The 22,648-nt window shown below is 39.4% G+C and overlaps 1 protein-coding gene across 5 annotated transcripts in view; it reads left to right on the top strand.

Moving 5' to 3' along the window:
• The first annotated feature begins 12 nt into the window (after positions 1 to 12).
• The window catches only part of CCT6B (chaperonin containing TCP1 subunit 6B), a 33,842-nt gene continuing 11,206 nt past the window's right edge, over positions 13 to 22,648 (top strand). For 4 of the 5 annotated variants that reach the window (XM_027625928.1, XM_027625924.1, XM_027625926.1 and 1 more), the window contains exons 1-10: positions 13 to 215; positions 2,003 to 2,066; positions 2,626 to 2,760; positions 6,305 to 6,478; positions 9,384 to 9,487; positions 14,856 to 14,966; positions 15,311 to 15,470; positions 17,709 to 17,791; positions 20,513 to 20,609; positions 20,910 to 21,057. In XM_027625928.1, coding sequence (XP_027481729.1) covers positions 79 to 215; positions 2,003 to 2,066; positions 2,626 to 2,760; positions 6,305 to 6,478; positions 9,384 to 9,487; positions 14,856 to 14,966; positions 15,311 to 15,470; positions 17,709 to 17,791; positions 20,513 to 20,609; positions 20,910 to 21,057 — 1,213 coding nt within the window. In that variant the 5' untranslated portion in view covers positions 13 to 78. The remainder of the gene's footprint in view (positions 216 to 2,002; positions 2,067 to 2,625; positions 2,761 to 6,304; positions 6,479 to 9,383; positions 9,488 to 14,855; positions 14,967 to 15,310; positions 15,471 to 17,708; positions 17,792 to 20,512; positions 20,610 to 20,909; positions 21,058 to 22,648) is intronic. The other variant, XM_027625925.1, reaches the window with a different exon arrangement.

Here is a 22,648-nt window from a genome sequence, read left to right as displayed (position 1 = left end):
GGGCGGTGGCGCCGGGGTTTCTCTCGAGATCCGGCGTGAGGCTGTTTTTGCCGGCCGGGTTGCAAGTTAAACGGTGCTATGGCCGCGATCGAGGCGGTCAACCCCAAGGCTCAGGTGGCGCGGGCCCAGGCGGCCTTGGCTGTCAATATATGCGCCGCCCGAGGGCTGCAGGATGTGTTGCGTACCAACTTGGGGCCTAAGGGCACCATGAAAATGTGAGATGGCCCGGCGGTTGGAGAGGCGGTTAGGGCCCGGGGTTTGTTGGGTGTCATGGCGGGCTCTGAGGCAGACGTTCCGCGAAGTGCCTGGAGCGACGGGATCCCCTAGTTCTCATTCCTGCCCGGAGGTCACCCCTGGCCAGGGGCGGGAGGACAGCCTTCCGAGGAAAGGGCCCCGAGTGAAGCTGTGACACCCCCACTGCCCCACTTTCATTAACGTTCGTGTGCAGTAGAAACAGTTCACCTGGTGTCTCTTTAGAACCATAAGCCGTTTAAATCCCCTGCGCTTTGAGACTGTATGCGCATAGTTTGGGTTTCGTTTGGCAGTGTGCTGTAGTGGTAAGGGCACACAGGCCTTGGAGCCCGGCAGGCATGGGTTCAAATCCAAGTTATTGTCTAGCTGTGCGTCTTAGGCAAGTTATTGAACGCTCTGTGCCTACACTTCTTCCTATCTCTTCACCCTTTCAGCATCTATTTACTTAGCTTCAGTATTTTCTTTAGAAGAGTGAGGAAAAGAGGACTAAAATGTGTAAGAGGAGAAATACATTCTAAGAGGAACGAGCAGAATTAAAATTAACGGTAAAAGGGCGGTTGTATACCAACTGGATGCTGGGAACACAGAAATGAAGATTATATATAGCTATATATATGATCATATTGAGGAAAGGGACTAATTACTGATGGGAGTAGGGAGGAGAAGCCTCTCAGATAACAGATTTTTGATCAGAGCCTTGAAAGATAAAGTTAGAGTTCACCAGTTGGAAGTGGTGTGGGAGTGAAGGCCTTGTAGTAACTTCAGGAACAAGAAAGCCCAGTGGTGTAAATCCAACTGAAATGAAAACAAACATGATATATTAAGGGAACCACAAGATTTTCCTACAAGATCTCATTTGGTAGATGCCGCAGGACAAGTAGACATAAGCCAGATTGGGAAAGCTGAACTACGACATTGCTAAATAGTCCGGATTTTACCTTGAAAGTGATGGAGAACATAAAACTCATCGAAAGATTTTTGATCAGGGAGCTGACTGAGTCACATTACTTTTTAGAAATAAATATAGGGGCGCCTGAGTGGCTCAGTGGTTAAGCCTCTGCCTTTGGCTCAGGTCATGATCCCCGGGTGTTGGGATCGAGCCCCACATCGGGCTCCCTGCTCAGCGAGAAGCCTGCTTCTCCCTCTCCCACTCCCCCTGCTTGTGTTCCCTGTCTTGCTGTCTCTCTCTGTCAAATAAATAAATAAAATCTTAAAAAAAAAAAATGTCATGGGAGGGGTAGATTCAAATTCAGAGATACCAGGATGCTGTCTAAGTAGTCCAGGCTAGAGATGTTGAGGACAGTGGACATGGAGAGGAGGGGGTAGATTGAAGAAATACTTAGGTTGTAGAGTTAAAAGAACGTGATGATCGAATAAATGTGAGGGATGAGGGAAGAAACTAAGTTGAGTGAGTGAATGGTACATTCTATCAAAATAAAAGGCCTGCAGGAACTTTATATTTTGTGGTTTGAGACTTCCAAGCATCCTTCTTTGACCAAACTTCTGTTCATAACTCATCAGTTTCTCTTAAACTTGTAAATGCTTCATTTGGAATGAAATCACCATAGTCCATATGGGGAGAGGTGATTCTTTAGGCAGCACATGGTGGTGATTACCATGGTATTGGCCCATGGCACTTGGAAGTTTTGAAGCTCAGTTCTTTATATTAAGGATAGTGAGTGGCAAGAACTGAGAATGTCTTGCTTGACTCTTGCTATATGAGGTTAATACATCACTGTTTTGTGAACAGGCTTGTTTCTGGTGCAGGTGACATCAAACTTACCAAAGATGGCAATGTACTACTCCATGAGATGGTGAGCTGATGCTGCTGACTTTAATAAATCTTACTAAGCCTAGAACATAATACAGATTGTATATCTTTAAACCAAGGCTGTCAGTTAAATACTGCAGTCATGAGTAATACTTGTTGGATTAGACCTTAATAAAAGATGATTTTGATTGTTTTCAAATCTTTGTACAGTCCAAGTAATAGTTTAGAGATACTTCCAAATCAGTTACATCTTTTAAAGACACTGAATTGTGTTCTTTGTAATATGAAAATATAAAAAAAAAACCTTTGCAATTTTAATAAGTATATTCATCTTAGAGATGAAAGGATTTGATCTTATTTTGGAAATGTCATTGCATTCCAAAGCAAAGACTCTTAAAAATGTTCAAACCTCATTAGTTCTCAATCTAAAAAATTTGGTATTGACGTTTATTAAGTATTGATAATAAGAATTTGTGAACTTGTAGAATGAAGCTTATTTTTTAATTTTACTATTGGCCCTTAGGTTATCTTGTTTTCATTGGACTATTTTTTTTTTTTTTACTCTCATTCTCTACTTTTAATCTGTTGCTTACTTTTTCCAGCAAATTCAACACCCAACAGCTTCCCTGATAGCAAAAGTAGCAACAGCCCAGGATGACATTACAGGAGATGGTACTACTTCCAATGTTCTAATTATTGGAGAGTTACTAAAACAAGCTGATCTTTACATTTCTGAGGTATTAGCATTTTACAGAATTCACATTCATGTGATACTTTATTTTGAATGGGGAATTGTTTTCACTTGTAAAATGGTTTAATTTTAGAGGGCAAAAGTAATTTTTATCAAGATACTTTTGGACAATTATAAATGGAAATAGTCATGAACTTTTTTGCCAAAATACTGCCTTTCATTGGAATTATATCCCCCTTTTTAAAATGAAATATTTAAGATATATAAGTAGGTAAAAAATTAGCCATCTACCCATGAATAATGGCCTAAAAAAGAAAATATCACTGATAAAGTTGAAACCAAATTATGCACCTTTAAAAAAGAAATAACTGGAGAAAAATAACTGAAGGTTTTCACGTTATGAATTTACCTATCTTTCTAGTTTTATTTTCCTTATAAACCATCTACTCTAGTGAGACTCCTCTACTCTACTCACTACCTCTGAAATCACTACACCCATTTCTACCTCAGTGCCTTTGTTCAATCTGTATTCTTTTCTTGGCATTACTTATCTGTCTTCTCTGATTAAGTATTTGAATGTTTCCTTTCTTTCAAGGACCATTTCAGCAAGGCATTACTAGGTCAAAGTGCTAGAATTATTACTTCTTTGTGTTTCATTTAGTATTGGGAATTGTCTAGTAATTCAGTACCTGCAGTGTACCTCATTTAGGTACTTTTGGCTGTAAGTAGTAGAAATTTGATTAAAAATCATTTAAACAATAAATTATCTCCATGACAGAACATCCAAGGTTGGTTAATTAAAAAATTCTATTAGTCATCAAGAACCCTGGTTCTTTCTGTCTCTTAGCGCCTCCATTTACAGTGCTGTTTCATGATAAGGCTTATTTCCATCCTGATTATAAGATTATAAGTCAGAAGAAATTAGGAATAGCTGCTTCCTTTAGTAACAGTCAGCAGAAGAGTGCAAGAGAGAACCATTTGCCCAATTATGGAATATAAGTTCTTCCTTTATAATATGATTGGGACAACTTTGATCTGTGTCCATCCTAAATCAATAACAGGTTTTCGGGGGAATTGACTTATCTAATCAGTATCCACCCCTTGAGCTAGCTAGAGAGGGTGGCTTCCTCCGAAGACTGGAGGAAGAGATAACCTAAACAAAATTAGGGTTTTGTTAGGGAGAAAAAAGTTTGGGAAGGGGGAAATGCTGACAGACACTGACATAATTATGAAATTGTGGCAGTACAGTGCTAGAGCTAGGCACAATACATGATAGAAACACTGAGGAGGGAAGGCTTTCCTAAACTAACCTGAATTAGGAAGCATTTTCTGGAGGAAGTAAGACCTGGGTTAAATCTTCAGGATGAGAGGGAGTGAGCCAGAGGAAAGAGTGAGGGGTAAGGAGAATGACCTTCCAGCCAGAAGGAACACCATGAGCAGAGGCACAGAGAAGAGAAGCAAGGTGGTATGTATGTAAAGCTACAAGCATTTCGGTGTTGGCAAAGTTTAAAGTGATGTGGACAGGGGCGCCTGGGTAGCTCAGTTGGTCACCGGTCATCGGGCTCCCTGCTCAGTGGGGAGTCTGCTTCTCCCACTTTCTCTGCCCCTCCCCCACACTCATGTGAGCTCTCTCTCAAATAAATAAAATCTTAAAAAAGAAAGTGATGTAGACAGCAATGAAAGCCTGGAGAAGTAGATGGGAGCCAGATCACAGAGGGCACGTAGTATGCTAACCAAGAAGAATGTTCATGTTAACATATTAATGACTGATATGGTCAGATTAACATTTTAAAAATTTGGGTGACGGTTTTAAGGGAGTCAAGACTGGGAGATCCTAGTAGTCCAGGTGAGAAGTTGTGAGATCCTAGACTGAGGTAATGTTTTGAAAATGGTTCATAACACAGGCTCTAGAGTCAGGCTTTGCAGATTTAAATCCTGGCTCCACCTCTTAGTATACTGGTGATCTAAGGCAAATTACATTATCCCTATAAACCTCTATTTCCTCATTGTGAAACAGAAATAATACCCACTTCATAGTGTTGAGAGGATTGAATTAAATAATACATGTAAAGCCCTTTAGATTAGTACCTGGCTCAAATGCTCAATAAATGTTAACTTTAAAAAATTATTGTAGGACTGATGTAAGAGAATGGAGGAGGGGAATAAATTAGACCTAGTTCCACCTTTTAATAAGTTTATGTATTTTTTCCAGAATCAACAATGCTATTTTTTTAAAAAATTATTTTGTTATAATGTCAGACCTAGAGAAAAGGTTCAGGAATATTCCAAAAAATAACATTTCTCTCTCATATATGCATATATATGATATATATATGTACATATTTTTTTCTAAATGGTGTAAGTTGCAGACATGATTGTCTAAATATTTTAGTGTATACTTTTTTTTTTAAAGATTTTATTATTTGACAGAGCACAAGCAGGGGGAGCAGCAGAGGGCGAGGGAGAAGCAGGCTCCCCGCTGAGCAGGGAGCCCAACGTGGGGCTCAATCCTAGGACCCTGGGATCATGACCTGAGCTGAAGGCAGGTGGTCAAGTGACTGAGCCACCCAGGCGCCCCTAGTGTATATTTCTTAAAACCAGGATATTCTCTTACATAATCACAGAATGGTGATAAAAAACAGCAAATTAATATTAACATTGACACAATGCAGTAGTATAACTTACAGATTTTATTCCAGTTTTATCATTTCTCCCAACAGTGTCCTTTATAGCAGAAAAAAATCTAGGCTTATTCATTGCATTCAGTTGTCATATCCCTTTAGTCTCCTTTAAATTGGAATAATCTTGAGCTGTCACTTTGTGTTTTATGACATTGCTACTTTTAGAGTATAGACCAGTTATTTTGTAGAAAGTCCTCAATTTGGATTTGACTTTTTTATTGTAATTAGACTCAGGTTATGAACGTTTGGCACAAATACCATAGAAGTGCTTTAGTGTTCTTAATGCGTTGTATCAGGAGGCACATGATGCCTATTTTTCCCATTACTGTGATGTTAACATTTGGTGAAGGTGGTGTCTGTCTGTACTTTTCTCCAAATCAGTGCTGGTTCTTTTCCTCTGCATTAAAAGGAGTCTTTTCTTTTGTGCCCATTCAGAAGAGTACCACATGACAATGTGTCCTAATTTTTGGAAATAAAGAAGACTTTTGTAGTTTTTTGTACTGGACTTACAATTTTTCTGTAAGTTTGAGATTGTTATAAATATGAAGCACTGACGGGATGCCTGGGTGGCTCAATTCGTTAAGCATCTGCCTTTGGCTCAGGTCATGATTCCAGGGTCCTGGGATCGAGTCCCACATCGGGCTCCCTTGCTCAACAGGGAGCCTGTGTCTCCCTCTGCTTGTGCTCTCTCACTCTCTCTCTGACAAATAAATAAAATAAAAATCTTTAAAAAAATAAATATGAAGCACTGAAAAATTACTTTTATAAATTATATACATACACATATTTAGTGGCATTGATGTGGGTAATATTACTTTTTCTGGATATACCTGTTAATAGGAGAAGATTGTTACTTTTACTTTGGATGACTTACTTTATAATTTTTAGTTTTATGTTGATGTAATATAGGGCCTGCATCCTAGAGTAATAGCTGAAGGATTTCAAGCTGCAAAGATAAAAGCACTTGAAGTTTTGGAAGAAGTTAAAATTAACAAAGAGATGAAAAGAGAAATCCTCTTAGATGTGGCTAGAACATCTCTACAAACTAAAGTTCATGCTGAATTGGCTGATGTGTTAATAGAGGTATGTGACTAAACTTTTGCATTCAGAATGAGTATAGACTAATGCATGATGATATTTTTCTTTTTTCTATGAGCTAATCAACCGCCACGTGGTTCTTTTGAATGTGAAGTAAAGTACGGAAGACAAACGTTTATAGACTTACTTAGAGACTAGACTTGATTGGTCAGAACAGTATGTGTGATTTTTTTCAAAAGTGTCATATTAAACCTTCTTTTAAGTTACCGTGAAAGTTAGGAGGGGCTTGGCTGCCTGTGGATCATCCCTTGTGGTTGCCACTGGGGTGACGTACTGGTCTCTTTAAACCTAGGGGTCCAAAGTTATGTGAGGTGACACATAGGAAAGTGGTTAAGCTTACTACTTTAATGAAGCCTGATTAATCTGATAGATAATATTCACATCTGGGAAATGCATATTTGTTTTGTTTACTTCTAAAGGTAAAATGTATGTAATAGAAGGACAAGACTGGGTATTTTGGGAAGGCTTTTTCTTATTTTTTTATTTTTTATTTTTTAAATTTTTTATTGTTATGTTAATCACCATATATTACATAATTTGTTTTGGTGTAGTGTTCCATGATTCATTGTTTGTTCATAACACCCAGTGCTCCATGCAAAATGTGCCCTCTTTAATACTCATCACCAGGCTAACCCATCCCCCTACCCTCCTCCCCTCTAGAACCCTCAGTTTGTTTTTCAGAGTCCATCATCTCTCCTGGTTCGTCTCCCCCTCTGACTTACTCCCCTTCATTCTTGGGAAGGCTTTTATCAGGTGGCTATAGTTTGATATCATCATTGTTCCTCAGCTTTGTACTTGAATATATTGGTTTATCAGGAATGATGAATTCATAACCAAAATCACAAGACATTGACATATAAATCAGAATGCTTTCTTTTTTTTCTTTAAATTTTATTGTTATGTTAATCACCATACATTACATTATTAGTTTGTGATGTAGTGTTCCATGATTCATTGTTTGTGCATAACACCCAGTGCTCCACGCAGAACGTGCCCTTCTTAATACCCATCACCAGGCTAACCCATCCCCCCAACCCCCTCCCCTCTAGAACCCTCAGTTTTTTTTCTTTTTTTAATAATTTTTTTATTGTTATGTTAATCACCATACATTACATCATTAGTTTTTGATGTAGTGTTCCATGATTCATTATTTGTGCATAACACCCAGTGCTCCACGCAGAACGTGCCCTCTTTAATACCCATCACCAGGCTAACCCATCCCCCCACCCCCCTCCCCTCTAGAACCCTCAGTTTGTTTTTCAGAGTCCATAGTCTCTCATGGTTCATCTCCCCCTCCGATTTACTCCCCTTCATTCTTCCCCTCCTGCTATCTTCTTTTTTTTTTTTAAACATATAATGTATTATTTGTTTCAGAGGTACAGATCTGTGATTCAACAGTCTTGCACAATTCACAGCGCTCACCATAGCACATACCCTCCCCGATGTCTATCACCCAGACACCCCATCCCTCCCACCCCGCCCCCACTCCAGCAACCCTCAGTTTGTGTCCTAAGATTAAGAATTCCTCATATCAGTGAGGTCATATGATACATGTCTTTCAATCAGAATGCTTTCTTGATAATTTACTTTTTGAGAGAGAGAAATGACAAATGGACTGGAACACCTGAGTTGTTTCTGGTCGATTCCCCTTACCACTAGGAAAGCCTACTTGGCAAATCAGATTAAGATCAGACAATTTCTTGCTCAATAGAGTTCAAATAAAGACTGCAGTATTTTCTCCTGTTGGAGTACATGTATCGAGTGACCCAGAATCTTCATGTTATCTGGCTGGGCCCCCATTCTCTTTTGGAGTTCTAGAAACACTGATATTCTCATTATCCAGTGTTTTTTGTCATTATTCCCTATTAGGCTCCAAAACCAAATATCATGTTTTCTCAGATAAAGTTTTCTAAGGTATAGTTTTTTGCTTTATTTATATTTTAGGATGGTTATACTGTAGCACTTAATTTCTGTAATTAGTTGTTTTCATATTACTTTCTGCTAATAGGATGCTAAGCAATAGGATGTATTGTACCATGTTTCTCAGATTGTATGTCTCTGGGGATATGTGGCAGAATAAGTGAGACGTGTTTTTCTAGAGTGTCAATTTTACTTTGCAGTTTTGGGGAAAAACATTATTTTCACATTAAAACAAACAAACATGTATATTACGGCATGATGTGGAAACTTTTCATGATAAAACACAAAACTTAAGAAATTTCATGTCGGTATAGCCAGCAAATTTTAGCTCTTACTTTACATTACATTTCCTTCTTTTCCATTAATAAGTTCTTTGGTGGAAAAGTTTGAGTAGTATTGGTAGTAGAAAGAGTAGTAGCTTGGCATTCGAAGAGAACTGAATTCTAGTCCTGGCTCTGCTACTGCCTGTTAGACCTTGTTTTTAGACTGTAACTATTTCTTCTTCTTCTTCTTCTTCTTTTTTTTTTTTTTTTTTTGGAGAGAGAGTATGAGCTAGTGGGGGTTGGGGTCGGGGGGAGGGGCAGAGGGAAAGGAAGAGAGAATTCTAAGCAGGCTCCACGTCCGGTGCAGAGCCTGATGTGGGGCTTGATCCCATGACCCTGAGATTATGACCTGAACTAAAATCAAGAGTTGGATGTTTTACCAACTGAGCCACCCAGGTGCCCCTAAGACTGTAACTTCTTAAACTTCTATTGGAGTTTACTTATCTGTAAAATGAAGGATTTGGGCCTGATGATCTCTGAAGTTCCTTTAGGTTCTAAGGTAGTCATTGGCATTGGTTATTACTGGTGTCCATGACGAAGTATTTTGAGGCCTGAAGCCCTTTACCTGCTTAGTCTGGTGATTACTTGGGCCAGTGGTTTCTTTTAGTAGAACAATAATTTACTGTTCTCACTTGCTTCTCTTTCAGGCTGTTGTGGATTCTGTTTTGGCTGTTAGAAGACCAGGTTATCCTATTGATCTCTTCATGGTAGAAATCATGGAGATGAAGCATAAATCAGAAACAGATACAAAGTAAATTACACAAACTTTGATAATACATAGATTCTGGAATATTTGGTTTAGTTCAGATGTTTTTTCATGAATTTCCTTACTTTTATTCAACATCAGTCTATTAATTCAACATATATTAATTGAGGGGCGCCTGGGTGGCTCAGTCATTAAGCATCTACCTTCAGCTCAGGTCATGATCCCAGGGTCCTGGGATCGAGCCCCGCATCGGGCTCCCTGCTCTGCCGGAAGCCTGCTTCTCCCTCTCCCACTCCCCCTGCTTGTGTTCCCTCTCTCGCTGTGTCTCTCTCTGTCAAACAAACCAACAAACCAACAAACCAAACATATATTAATTGAATACTTACCCCGAGCCAGTCATGAAGAGTAAACAAAACAATTTCTTTCTCCAAGAAGATTATTTTCTAGTTGAGGGAGGTAATAAATACGTAAGTGCTAATAAAAGCTTGAAGAAGGTAGAGTGACTATGTGAGAGCATGTGTCTGATTTTAGAATGTTCGGGGAAGGTCCTTGTTCTAGGAAGCTAGAGAACTAAGGAGTATCTGAAGAAATAAGGGAGCTAGCCATGTGCATATCTGGAGGAAGAATGTTCTAAGCCAAGGGAATAACGGTCGCAAAGGCCCTGAGGCACAAGTGTGCTGGGCCATTTGTGTGCCTGGGGCATAGGAAGAGGAAAAAGGAGAAGGACAGGAAGTCGGAGAGGAGAGAAAGCCAGACAGTTGTCTGAATATGTGTGTCCTCAGAGTATGTGGCATCTTGTTGATTTTGGACTTAATGAATTTTAAACTTTCTCTTATGGAAAATTCTAAACATATATAAAAGTAGAGAGAAAAGAATAGGGAACTCCTATATACCTATCACTCATCTTTATCAGTTTTCAACATATGTCCTGTCTTATTTTTCCTTTTATTTCCCTTATATGCTCCTTTTTCCTCCCTCCTCCTTGCCCCAAACCTGGATTATTTTGAAGCCAATCCAGGTATCATTATTTCATTTGAAAATACTTTCTCATTTATTTTAATATATATGTGTGTGTTTGGGCATCTTTATTTACCTATTTCTTGGAGTTTTATTTGGTTTTTCTTAAATCTGCCATGGCACTTTTTATGGCGTCCTTTTCCCTGCAGATCTTTATAAACCTGCCTTATATGTTTTTTTTTTTAAAGATTTTATTTATTTATTTGAGAGAAAGAGAATGAGAGATAGAGAGCACGAGAGGGAAGAGGGTCAGAGGGAGAAGCAGACTCCCCGCCGAGCAGGGAGCCTGATGTGGGACTCGATCCCGGGACTCCAGGATCATGACCTGGGCCAAAAGCAGTCGCTTAACCAACTGAGCCACCCAGGCTCCCTGCCTTATATGTTTTTAAACATGTAGTTCATGTCTGACAATTACAATATTTGAAGTTTTGATTGTCTATTTCTGGTGTTTATTATATTTTGCTGGTTCTCTCTAACTGTGTTTTGTTTCTATATGTGCCACTCAATTGTGTTTGAAAAAAGTATTTGTAGAAATAATTTGAGACCTAGGATGAAGGTCCATTTTTGCACAGAGAATTTGAATTTGCTTCTTCAAGGAGCCCAGGGAATACTTTATTTTTTATTATTATTTTTTTAAGAGTCTCCATGCCCAGTATGGAGCTCAGTGTGGGGCTTGAACTCATGACCCTGAGATCAGGACCTGAGCTGAGATTCAGAGTCCAGGCACTTAGCCAACTGAGCCACCCAGGCACCCCAGGGAATACTTTAAATTAAATCCACAGCTTGAGGGCTTTTTTGTTTGTTTGTTTTTTGTTTTGTTTTTAATATCCAGCTAATTCCTTTTTTTCCTAAACATTTATTTATTTTAGAGAGAGAGAGAGCACACATGTAAGTGGGGGGAGGGGCAGAGGGAGAGGGAGAGACAGAATCCTTAAGCAGACTCCCTGCTGAGTGTGGAGCCCGATGTAGGGCTCCATCCCAGGACCCTGAGATCAGGACCTGAGCTGAAATCAAGAGTTGGCTGCTTAACTGACTGAGCCACCCAGGCTCTTCTTTCCAGTTAATTCTAACTGCTGTTTGGTATAAGGGCTGATTGCTTCTAGTTCATCCTTCTGGTTTATACCCTGAGTATGTTCCCCTTTGGGGTTCCTACTTACTGGGAAAAGTGTCTCCTATTAGACCTTCTGCCTCGGATGAGCCCCGAGCTTTTAATTCTGTCCCCTTCTCATTGTGAGGTTGTTGAAAACAAAGTTCAAATTTTCCTGAATTGTCTAATGACTTTAGGATAAGAGTGCCTGCACTTATTTTCTTACCCCTTGGAGTTCATGTTTTCTTTACTGTTTTATAGCTCTTCAATGTTTTTAAGGTTGTTTTTTTGTTGGACTTTTTTTGGGGTTTTTTTTGAGAGTGTGTGTGTGTGTGTGTGTGTGTGTGTGTGTGTGTGTGCGCGCGCGCGCGCGCGCGCGTCCGCGCACATGAGCCAGTGGGGGTGGGGTGCAGAGGGAGAAGGAGAAAGATCTTAAGTAGGCTCCATGCCCAGTGTGGAGCCTGATGCAGGGCTTAATCTCAGAACCCTAGGATTACGACCTGAGCTGAAATCTTGAGTCAGATGCTTAACCGACTGAGCCACCCAGGTGCCCCAGGGTTTTTGTTTTTATTTTTTTATTTTTATTTGATTTTTTTTAAAGATTTTATTTATTTATTCGAGAGAGAGAGAGAATGAAAGATAGAGAGCACGAGAGGGAAGAGGGTCCGAGGGAGAAGCAGACTCCCCGCTGAGCGGGGATGTGGGACAGAGCACGATGTGGGACTCGATCCCGGGACTCCAGGATCATGACCTGAGCCGAAAGCAGTCGCTTAACCAACTGAGCCACCCAGGCGCCCGGGTTTTGTTTTTAACCCAGAATTCTTAGTTGCTTTTGGTGGTAAGGTTGGTCCAAATTAGTCTGCCATTGCTGAGGGCAAAGCAGTTCTTGACTGATATTTCAGAAGGATCTCTCTGGTTGTTGTGGGGAGAATGCACTGTGGAGCCGGGCACATCCCAGTGCAAGGGCAGAAGCCGGAGGCCAGTCAGGAATCTGTTGTAATTCAGGTGAGGGATGAAAACAGTTCAGATCAGGGTATACTTAGAAGAAGGAGCAATAGGATCTATTGATGGTTCAATGTAGAATGTGACAGATAAAGAGGAAGGATGTCTCCTGGGTTTTTGCATGGAGCAGCTGGAAAAGCAGAAGTACCATTTCTTGGGATGGAAAAGACTGGGAGGAAAAGATTTGGGGAAATAAATCAAGAGTTTAGTTTGGGAAATGTTATGTTTTAGATGCCTATTAGGCATCCATGTGGAGATGTTGAGTCGGGAGTTGGAGAGGTGTGTCTGGAGTTTAGAACAGAGGTCTGATCTGGAAGTATATTTGGGAGTTATCCGAGCATAGGTGACTTAAAGCCTATGAGAGGTAATGAGATCATCTGGGAGGTGAATGTAGATAGAAAAGAAAGTTTACTGTCCCTCTACTCCTCCTGCTCGTGTTCTCTCGCTCACTTGCTCTTTCAAAATAAATAAAATCTTAAAAAAAAAAAGAGGGTGTTTGAAGTTGAGCCCTGGAAACTCTGATGTTTAGAAATGGAGAAGACGAGGAGGATTTAGCACAGGAGACTAAAGAGGAGTGGTCACTGGTAGGAAGAAAACCAGGAGAAGGTAGTGGCCCAGAAGCTAAGATAGGAAACTGTTTCAAAGGGAGTATAATCAACTATGTCATATGCTGCTGAAACTTTGAAGAAGTTGTGGATTGAAAATTGACCATTAGATATGGAAAGGATTTAATGTTTTTGGTGGCTCTAGTGAGAACTGATTCAATAAAGGAGTGGGTATGAAAGTCAGACTGAAGGTGGGCTCCAGAGAGAAGGGTTAGGGAAGAAGTGAGGATGCAAGCTTACACCACTCCAGGGAGGTTAGCAGAGAAATGGGGCAGTAGCTAGAAGGGAGTATGGGAAGGGACTTGAAGGAGAAGCATTCTTTGTTTTAAAGATGGGAGTTATCATGGCAAGTCTGTATCCTGACGAGAATGCACCTGGAGGCAGGAGGAATTGATGGCAGTAGGGGAATAGGGGCAATGCTGGAGCAGAGAGGAGAAATGGAGTAGAGTACACACATGCAGAGGAGCGTAGACAGTTCATTCATAGGAACAGAGGTTCAGGTTCAAGTGCAGGTGGATTGGTGGAGGTAGTGATGGGACAGTGTTTGTATTTTCTCAAGCAGCAATGTCATTTGCTGAGAGTGAGAGAGGGAAAGAGTGGAGACTTGAAGAGTGATGAATATTGAACGTATCGTTAGCTTGTTTCTTCCTAAATATCTTCATTTTCAGTTAGAAGTTGGGAGCGATTAGATTAAATTTTGTAGTTAGATTAAAATTTTGAAAACTTCCTTATAATCGTGTTTATTTAAAAAATTATTTCTTACTTTAATGTAGAACAAATCCTGGCTATAAAAGATTCATAAGTAGAAATACCATTCTCTAATTTGGTATAAATGAAGTTTTAAATGTTATAAAAATACTCTTGAAAGAAAATTTGGAAAACAGGAAAAAAGCCTCTCCCACCCCCAAATTATCTGTATTCCTACTGCCTAAGCATAACTTTACTCTAGGTTCCTTTCATTTTTTTCTTGTTAATACCAAGGTGCTTATTTTTTAAAAGAATAGTTATAATCATGCTTTATAGGTAGTTTGTTGTTCTGTGTTTATCAGCTACCTCTGTAAATAATTTTCCATGTCATTATATAGTTTTCATGACCACCAAATAGTTGGGTCATTTATTTGCTGAACAGTGCCCTATCGTTAGACATTTAGGTTAACAGTTTTTGGTTGTTCCATATAATTATTTTGAACAAATGTTCCTAAGAAACTCATTGTGTGCCTACCTTTCATTACTTGACCAGCTGTGTCATCTGTTTGAGCTACATAATTTAGAGAATAATTCTGGGTTAACTTTTCATTGTGACCTCAATGAAATTGCATTGAAGTAGATTTTCTTTTCCAATTTTTTTAAAAAGATTTTATTTATTTATTTGACACACAGAGAGATAGAGAACACTAGCAGGGGGGAGCAGCAGGCAGAGGGAGAGGGAGAAGCAGGCTCCCCGCCAAGCGGGGAGCCTGATATGGGACTTGATCCCAGGACCCCAAGATCATGACGCGAGCCGAAGGCAGACGCTCAACTGACTGAGCCACCCAGGCGTCTCTCTTTTCCAATTTTACTAGTTATCTGTTAGGCTTAAAGTTGGTGCAAGGAAACAATGTGTGTCCGATCTGTTAAAATTTTAAGAATACAATACAATCCTTATTTTATAATAAATTTAGAGTGTATATTCCAAGTAAGAAACATTACATATTTTTAATAGATTGATCAGAGGATTAGTTTTGGATCATGGTGCCCGTCATCCAGATATGAAGAAGCGAGTGGAAGATGCATTTATCCTTACTTGCAATGTGTCACTAGAATATGAAAAAACGTATGTGGCAGTTACTCTTTGTAAATTTTGAAATTATATTTTCTAAAAGTGTTTTTAATTTTACTTAATTGATTTAGAGAAAGAGGGGTGGGGGAAGAGCAGAGAGAGAGAAGGAGAGAGAGAGAGGGAATGAATCTTAAGCATGCATAGGGCTCAATCTCATGGCCCTGAGATCATGATCTGAGCCAAAATTAAGAGTGGGACGCTTAACCAACTAAGCCACCCAGGTGCTCCCTAAAAGTGTTTTTTAATCTCTTTCTTCCCTCCCAAATGTTTAGTGTAAACTCCTACCTTTCCCTCCTTTTTCTTCCATATTTACTAGCTTGTTTTTATTAATCTTTTAGAGAGGTGAGCTCTGGTTTCTTTTATAAGACTGCTGAAGAGAAAGAGAAATTGGTAAAAGCTGAAAGAAAATTTATTGAAGATAGACTACAAAAAATAATAGACCTGAAAGACAGAGTCTGTGCTCAGTCCAATAAAGGATTTGTTGTCATTAATCAAAAGGTGAGAAAGAAAGTTCAGATTTTAACTATTTGTAAATGTTTTTCAGCATTTCTTGTAGTGTGGTCTGTGGATTCCTAGGAGTCTCAAAGACTATTTCAGGGAGTCTCTGAGGTGTGTCCACATTTGCAATGATCATGCAAAAGTAGTGCTAGGTAAAGCTGCTGATGCCTCAGTACAAATCAAAGCAGTAACGCCAAACTGTACTATTAGTCATTATGTTCTTTATTGCCACACTATCACACACTTGCAGTTTAAAAAAAAGGCAGTTTCATTTGAAAATATCTTTTTTTTTAAAGATTTATTTATTTGAGAGAGAGTGAGAGTGTGCGTGTGAACGGGGGAAGGGGCAGAGGGAGAGGGAGAATCCAAAGTAGGCTGGCTGCTGAGTGTGGAGCCCGACATGGGGCTCAATCCCATGACCATGAGATCATGACCTGAGCCGAAATCAAGAGTCAAGATGCCCAACTGACTGAGCCACCCAGGCACCCCCCTCACTGGAGAATATCTTGAAGTGGTAAAACTTATTAATTAAATTTTGATTAAATATGCATCCTTTTATAATTCTATGTGACAGAGTCTGAAATCTGCATATCAAAATATGGTTGTCTTGGGGGCATCTGGGTAGCTCAGTTTGTTAAGCGTCCCACTCTTGTTTTTGGCTCAGATCATGATCTCATGGTTGTGAGATCGAGCCCCATGTCAGGCTCTGTGCTGAGCTGAGCATGGAGTCTGCTTGGGATTCTCTCTTTCCTCTCCCTCTGCCCACCCCTGTGCCCCCCACCCCCCGCCCCCATGCACCCTGCCCCCCCCCCGCTCACGATCACTCTCTCTCAAAAAAAAATTAAAATATGGTTGTCTTGAGGGAAAATTCTTGTATAATTGAGTTGCAAACTGAACTAGCCACTTTTTTCATGGACTGCCATTTTTACTTTAAAGAATAATTGGCAGGGTGCCTGGCTGGCTCAGTCAGTAGAGCATGTAACTCTTGATCTTAGGGTTGTGAGTGCAAGCCCCATTTTGGGCAAAGAGATTACTTTAAAAAAAAAAGAATAACTGACAGAAAATTATTTAGACATGGGTATTTGGCAGGCTTGTCTCAAAAAGAAAGAAGTGGTTCTGTTACTTCCAAGGAAAACAACTGACAGTATTTGTTGCCAATAAATTTGAGCTTTCAAACCAAAATTAAAATTTTGGAAAACTTGTATCTGCTGCTGTAAACTTGACCGCTTTCTAATGCTTAAGGGACTTTTCTGATAATATTAGTGGTGATATTAGCAAATGTATATTTTTGATATTGTATACCCATGAAATGTATCAACATTTGGAAGCTCTGCTTAACGCAGTGAACCACTGTTTTCTAAATGACTAAAAAATGTATGATTTAACAAAGTCATGCATGGGTAAATAATACATTCAAAGTGTAAGATAGGCAAATGGATTTTAATATGAAAGAGTATGAAAAGTTTGATAGGTTCCATATTTCACATTGACACTAACCTTTAAGAAACTATCATTTATTCAGTTTTGATACAGTATCAAAGAAGAATATCCACATTTATCTGAAAAGGCTATTAAAATGTTCCTCCATTTTCCAATACATATTTGTTTGAGTCCAAGTTTTAATATACTTTAACCCAAACAACATATCACACCAAATTGAATGCAGAAGAAGATATGAGAATCTAGATGTCTTCTATTAAGACAGACATTAAAAAGATAACAAAAATGTGAAACAGTACCATTACTTTAAGCTATACATTTTTTTGTTTAGGAAGGTATAGTAAGTTTTCACTTAAAAGATATTATTTAAGGGGGCGCCTGGGTGGCTCAGTTGCTAAGCATCTGCCTTCAGCTCAGGTCATGATCCCAGGGTCCTGGGATCGAGCCCCGCATCCGGCTCCCTGCTCAGCGGGAAGCCTGCTTCTCCCTCTGCCCACTCCCCCTGCTTGTGTTCCCTCTCTTGCTGTGTCTCTCTATGTCAAATAAATAAATAAAATCTTAAAAAAAAGATGTTATTTATGTTAACATAAAACGGGTTTATTATTTTGAATAGATTAATATTTTAAAATTTTCTCAATTTTAATTTATAATATGACAAATATAGATACAGGTCAGATAAACAAAAGCTTTTTTGGGTTCTTAATAATTTTTAAGAATGTGAAGCAGTGCTGAGATCAGAAAGTTTGAGAACTACTGGCTTAAGATATGCTTATAACTTTTATGCTAATTTGATTTTAGGGAATTGATCCATTTTCCTTAGATGCTCTTGCAAAACATGGCATAGTAGCTCTTCGCAGAGCAAAAAGAAGAAATATGGAAAGGTGAGCTTGCTGATTATTATGTATCCTGTTTTTTTTCTTTAAATTTTTATTGTTATGTTAATCACCATACATTACATCATTAGTTTTTGATGTAGTGTTCCATGATTCATTGTTTGTGCATAACACCCAGTGCTCCACACAGAACTTGCCCTCTTTAATACCCATCACCAGGCTAACCCATCCCCCCACGCCCCTCCCCTCTAGAACCCTCAGTTTGTTTTTCAGAGTCCATCGTCTCTCATGGTTCATCTCCCCCTCCGATTTACTCCCTTTCATTCTTCCCCTCCTGCTATCTTCTTCTTTTTTTTTTCTTAACATACATTGCACTATTTGTTTCAGAGGTACAGATCTGTGATTCAGCAGTCTTGCACAATTCACAGCGCTCACCATAGCACATACCCTCCCCAATATCTGTCACCCAGCCACCCCATCCCTCCCACCTCCCCGCCACTCCAGCAACCCTCAGTTTGTTTCCTGAGATTAGGAATTCCTCATATCGGGTGCCTGGGTGGCTCAGATGGTTAAGCGTCTGCCTTCGGCTCAGATCATGGTCCCGGAGTCCTGGGATCGAGTCCCGCATCGGGCTCCCTGCTCCTTGGGAGCCTGCTTCTCCCTCTGCCTCTCTATCTCCCTCCCTCTCTCTGTCTCTCATGAATAAATAAATAAAGTCTTTAAAAAAAAAAAGAATTCCTCATATCAGTGAGGTCGTATGATACATGTCTTTCTCTGATTGACTTATTTCACTCAGCATAACACCCTCCAGTTCCATCCACGTCGTTGCAAATGGCAAGATCTCATTCCTTTTGATGGCTGCATAATAATCCATTGTGTATATATACCACATCTTCTTTATCCATTCATCTGTCGATGGACATCTTGGCTCTTTCCACAGTTTGGCTATTGTGGACATTGTTGCTATAAACATTGGGGTGCACGTACCCCTTCGGATCCCTACATTTGTATCTTTGTGGTAAATAGCCAGTAGTGCAATTGCTGGATCGTAGGGTAACTCTATTTTCAACTTTTTGAGGAACCTCCATACTGTTTTCCAGAGTGGTCACACCAGCTTGCATTCCCACCAACAGTGTAAGAGGGTTCCCCTTTCTCTGCATCCTCACCAACATCGTCATTTCCTGACTTGTTAATTTTAGCCATTCTGACTGGTGTGAGGTGATACCTCATTGAGGTTTTGATTTGGATTTCCCTGATGCCGAGCGATGTTGAGCACTTTTTCATGTGTCTGTTGGCCATTTGGATGTCTTCTTTGGAAAAATGTCTGTTCATGTCTTCTGCCCATTTCTTGATTGGATTATTTGTTCTTTGGGTGTTGAGTTTGATAAGTTCTTTATAGATTTTGGATACTAGCCTTTATCTGATATGTCATTTGCAAATATTTTCTCCCATTCTGTTGGTTGTCTTTTGGTTTTGTGGACTGTTTCTTTTGCTGTGTAAAAGCTTTTTATCTTGATGAAATCCCGATAGTTCATTTTTGCCCTTGCTTCCCTTGCCTTTGGCGATGCTTCTAGGAAGAAGTTGCTGTGGCTGAGGTCGAAGAGGTTGCTGCCTGTGTTCTCCTTTAGGATTTTGATGGACTCCTGTTTCACGTTTAGGTCTTTCAACCATTTGGAGTCTATTTTTGTGTGTGGTGTAAGGAAGTGGTCCAGTTTCATTCTTCTGCATGTGGCTGTCCAATTTTCCCAACACCATTTGTTGAAGAGACTGTCTTTTTTCCATTGGACATTCTTTCCTGCTTTGTCAAAGATGAGTTGACCATAGAGTTGAGGGTCCATTTCTGGGCTCTCTATTCTGTTCCATTGATCTATGTGTCTGTTTTTGTTCCCATACCATACTGTCTTGATGATGACAGCTTTGTAATAGAGCTGGAAGTCCGGAATTGTGATGCCGGCAGCTTTGCTTTTCTTTTTCAACATTCCTCTGGCTATTTGGAGTCTCTTCTGGTTCCAGACAAATTTTAGGATTATTTGTTCCATTTCTTTGAAAAAAGTAGATGGTATTTTGATGGGGATTGCATTGAATGTGTAGATTGCTCTAGGTAGCATTGACATCTTCACAATATTTGTTCTTCTAATCCATGAGCATGGAACGTTTTTCCATTTCTTTGTGTCTTCTTCAATTTCTTTCATGAGTATTTTATGTATCCTGTTTTTTAATAGATTAAATTGAAATGATCCCATGGTATTCCTTTTAGCTTATATGTAAACATTGTTGAGCAAAATAGCATACAGATTCCAAATGTTGTTTTTAATTTCAATAAGTAATGGAAGTATCAAAAATCAAGACTGTTAACCTACCTCAGAACTTTGTTGAAGTACAAAGAAGGTTTTTATCTTAAAACATTTTTTTTAAAAGGATGAATGGGCAGAGCACTGAGGATTTTTTTTTAAGATTTTATTTATTTATTTGAGAGAGAGAGAGAGAGAGAGAGCATGAACAGTGGGGAGGGGCAGAGGGAGAAGCAGACTCCCCACTGAGCAGGGAGCCCGATGTAGAGCTCATTCCCAGGACCTGGGATCATGACCTGAACTGAAGGCAGCCGCTTAACTGACTGAGCCACAGAGGCGCCCCTTCTTAACACAGATTTTAAAAACAATACAACACAGCAACAATGCAGTCTTCTATGTTAGATATCTTTTCCCCTTTAAGAAATTAAGTCTTTAGTGCTTTCTATAACAAAAGCTATGGTGATATATGTCATTTCAGACTCTCTCTTGCTTGTGGTGGAATGGCTGTGAATTCTCTTGAAGACCTCAATGTAGATTGCTTGGGACATGCTGGTCTTGTACATGAGTGTACATTAGTGAGTATCTCCCTGGGCAGGGGTTATAAAGTGAAGAGTAAACCTTTTTTTTTTAATACTAAATCTTTTAGTTCAGGCTTTACCTTTTGATGTCTGAATAATCCCCAGGACAGATTTTACAATTTATTTATCTGAATGTTTGTTGAGAGTTCAAATATAACTTAACTGCTTTTAACACATATTTAGTTATGTTTGATAAGAAAAATTCACATGAAGATTGGATTCTAATATTATAAACTGGGCCTTCATTTCATAATAACATTAAGTATTAGAGTTATATTTTCTTGGATTATCCTCTAGGGTGAAGAAAAGTTCACTTTTATCGAGGCCTGTGTTAACCCTCGTTCTGTCACCTTGTTGGTTAAAGGACCAAATAAGCATACTCTCACACAAATCAAGGACGCTATCAGGGATGGACTTCGTGCCATCAAAAATGCCATTGAAGATGGTAGGCTCTTTGTTGTGATGGACATGAACCTTATGTATATTTAAAGTAGTAATAAATCTATCATAAATATATATAGTATTTTAAAAGATATGAATGATTATTATCCTCTCACTTCATTTTGGATAATTTATAGTTTAGATTGTGAAGATTTTTCCGTGGAATATTCTTAATAAGTATGCTGCACTTTTTTGGGGGTTAGATTTTATTTATTTATTTATTTGAGTGAGAGTGTGTGAGAACAAGTGGGGGGAGGGGCAGAAAGAGGAGAGGGACAAGCCGACTCGCAAGCTGAGCAGGGAGCCTGACTCGGAGCTTGATCCCAGGACTCTGAGATCATGACCCGAGGTGAAGTCAGATGCTTACTCGACTGAGCCACCCAGCTGCCCCAGTGTGCTGCCCTTTTAATTAACTTCTGTTTATGAAATGAAAAAGCACTTAATTTAATGCTATAGTATCATTTTTTAATTTTTAGAAATTTATTTTTAAAACCATTGGGGCTCCTGGGTGGCTCAGTCAGTTAAGCGTCTGACTCTTGAACTCAGCTCAGGTCTCAGTCTCAGGGTCGTGAGTTCAGGCCCAAGTTGGGCTCCACGCTGGGTGTGGAGCCTACTTAAAAAAGAGAGAGAGAGGGACGCCTGGGTGGCTCAGTTGGTTAAGCGACTGCCTTCAGCTCAGGTCATGATCCTGGAGTCCCGGGATCGAGTCCCACATCGGGCTCCCTGCTCGGCAGGGAGTCTGCTTCTCCCTCTGACCCTCTTCCCTCTCATGCTCTCTATCTCTCATTCTCTCTCTCAAATAAATAAATAAAATCTTAAAAAAAAAAAGAGAGAGAAAAAAAGAAATTTGTTTTTAAAACCACGAAAAGGCTTTTACAGCTTAGAACTCATTCCATTACCTTAGGTGCAGTGTAATTTTAAGAAAGATTAAGAAAGAATATTAGCATGTATTATTTATTGATAATTTATAAACCAACTTCCTTCTAAAAGGAGTTGGAGTAGGTAATTCAATAAAAACACAAATTTAAAATAGAATAATAGGGGCGCCTGGGTGGCTCAGTCTTTAAGAGTCTGCCTTCAGCTCAGGTCACGATCCCGGGGTCCTGGGATTGAGCCCCGCATTGGGCTCCCTGCTCGGCTGGAAGCCTGCTTCTCCCTCTCCCACTCCCCCTGCTTGTGTTCCCTCTCTCACTGTGTCTCTCTCTGTCAAATAAATAAAAAAAAAAAAATCTTAAAAAAAAATAGAATAATAAGCACATGAAAAGATCCTCAACATAATTAGTCATTAGGAAAATGAAAGTTAAAACCATAAAGAGATACCATTTCACAGCTGTTATGATGACTATAAATCAAAAAGCTGGACAATAGTAAATGTTGGCAAGGATATGGAGAAATTGGAGCTGTCAACATTGCTGGTGGGAACTGCTGGAAAACAATAGGGAGTTCCTTAACAAGTTAAACACAGTTATTATATGACCCAGCAAATCAACTCTTAGGTATACACCTAAGGTATACCTTAATATTCTTTGATCAAATTGTTCCAGCTACATTTGTTGAAAAGATTCTTCTTTAACCAGTGAGTTAAGTTGCGATTG

This window comes from Zalophus californianus, chromosome 16 (genome assembly GCF_009762305.2).
Source record: "Zalophus californianus isolate mZalCal1 chromosome 16, mZalCal1.pri.v2, whole genome shotgun sequence".
Classification (NCBI taxonomy): domain Eukaryota; kingdom Metazoa; phylum Chordata; class Mammalia; order Carnivora; family Otariidae; genus Zalophus; species Zalophus californianus.
Note: the sequence above shows the minus strand (reverse complement) of the source record. Positions and strands in the feature narration are given on the sequence as shown.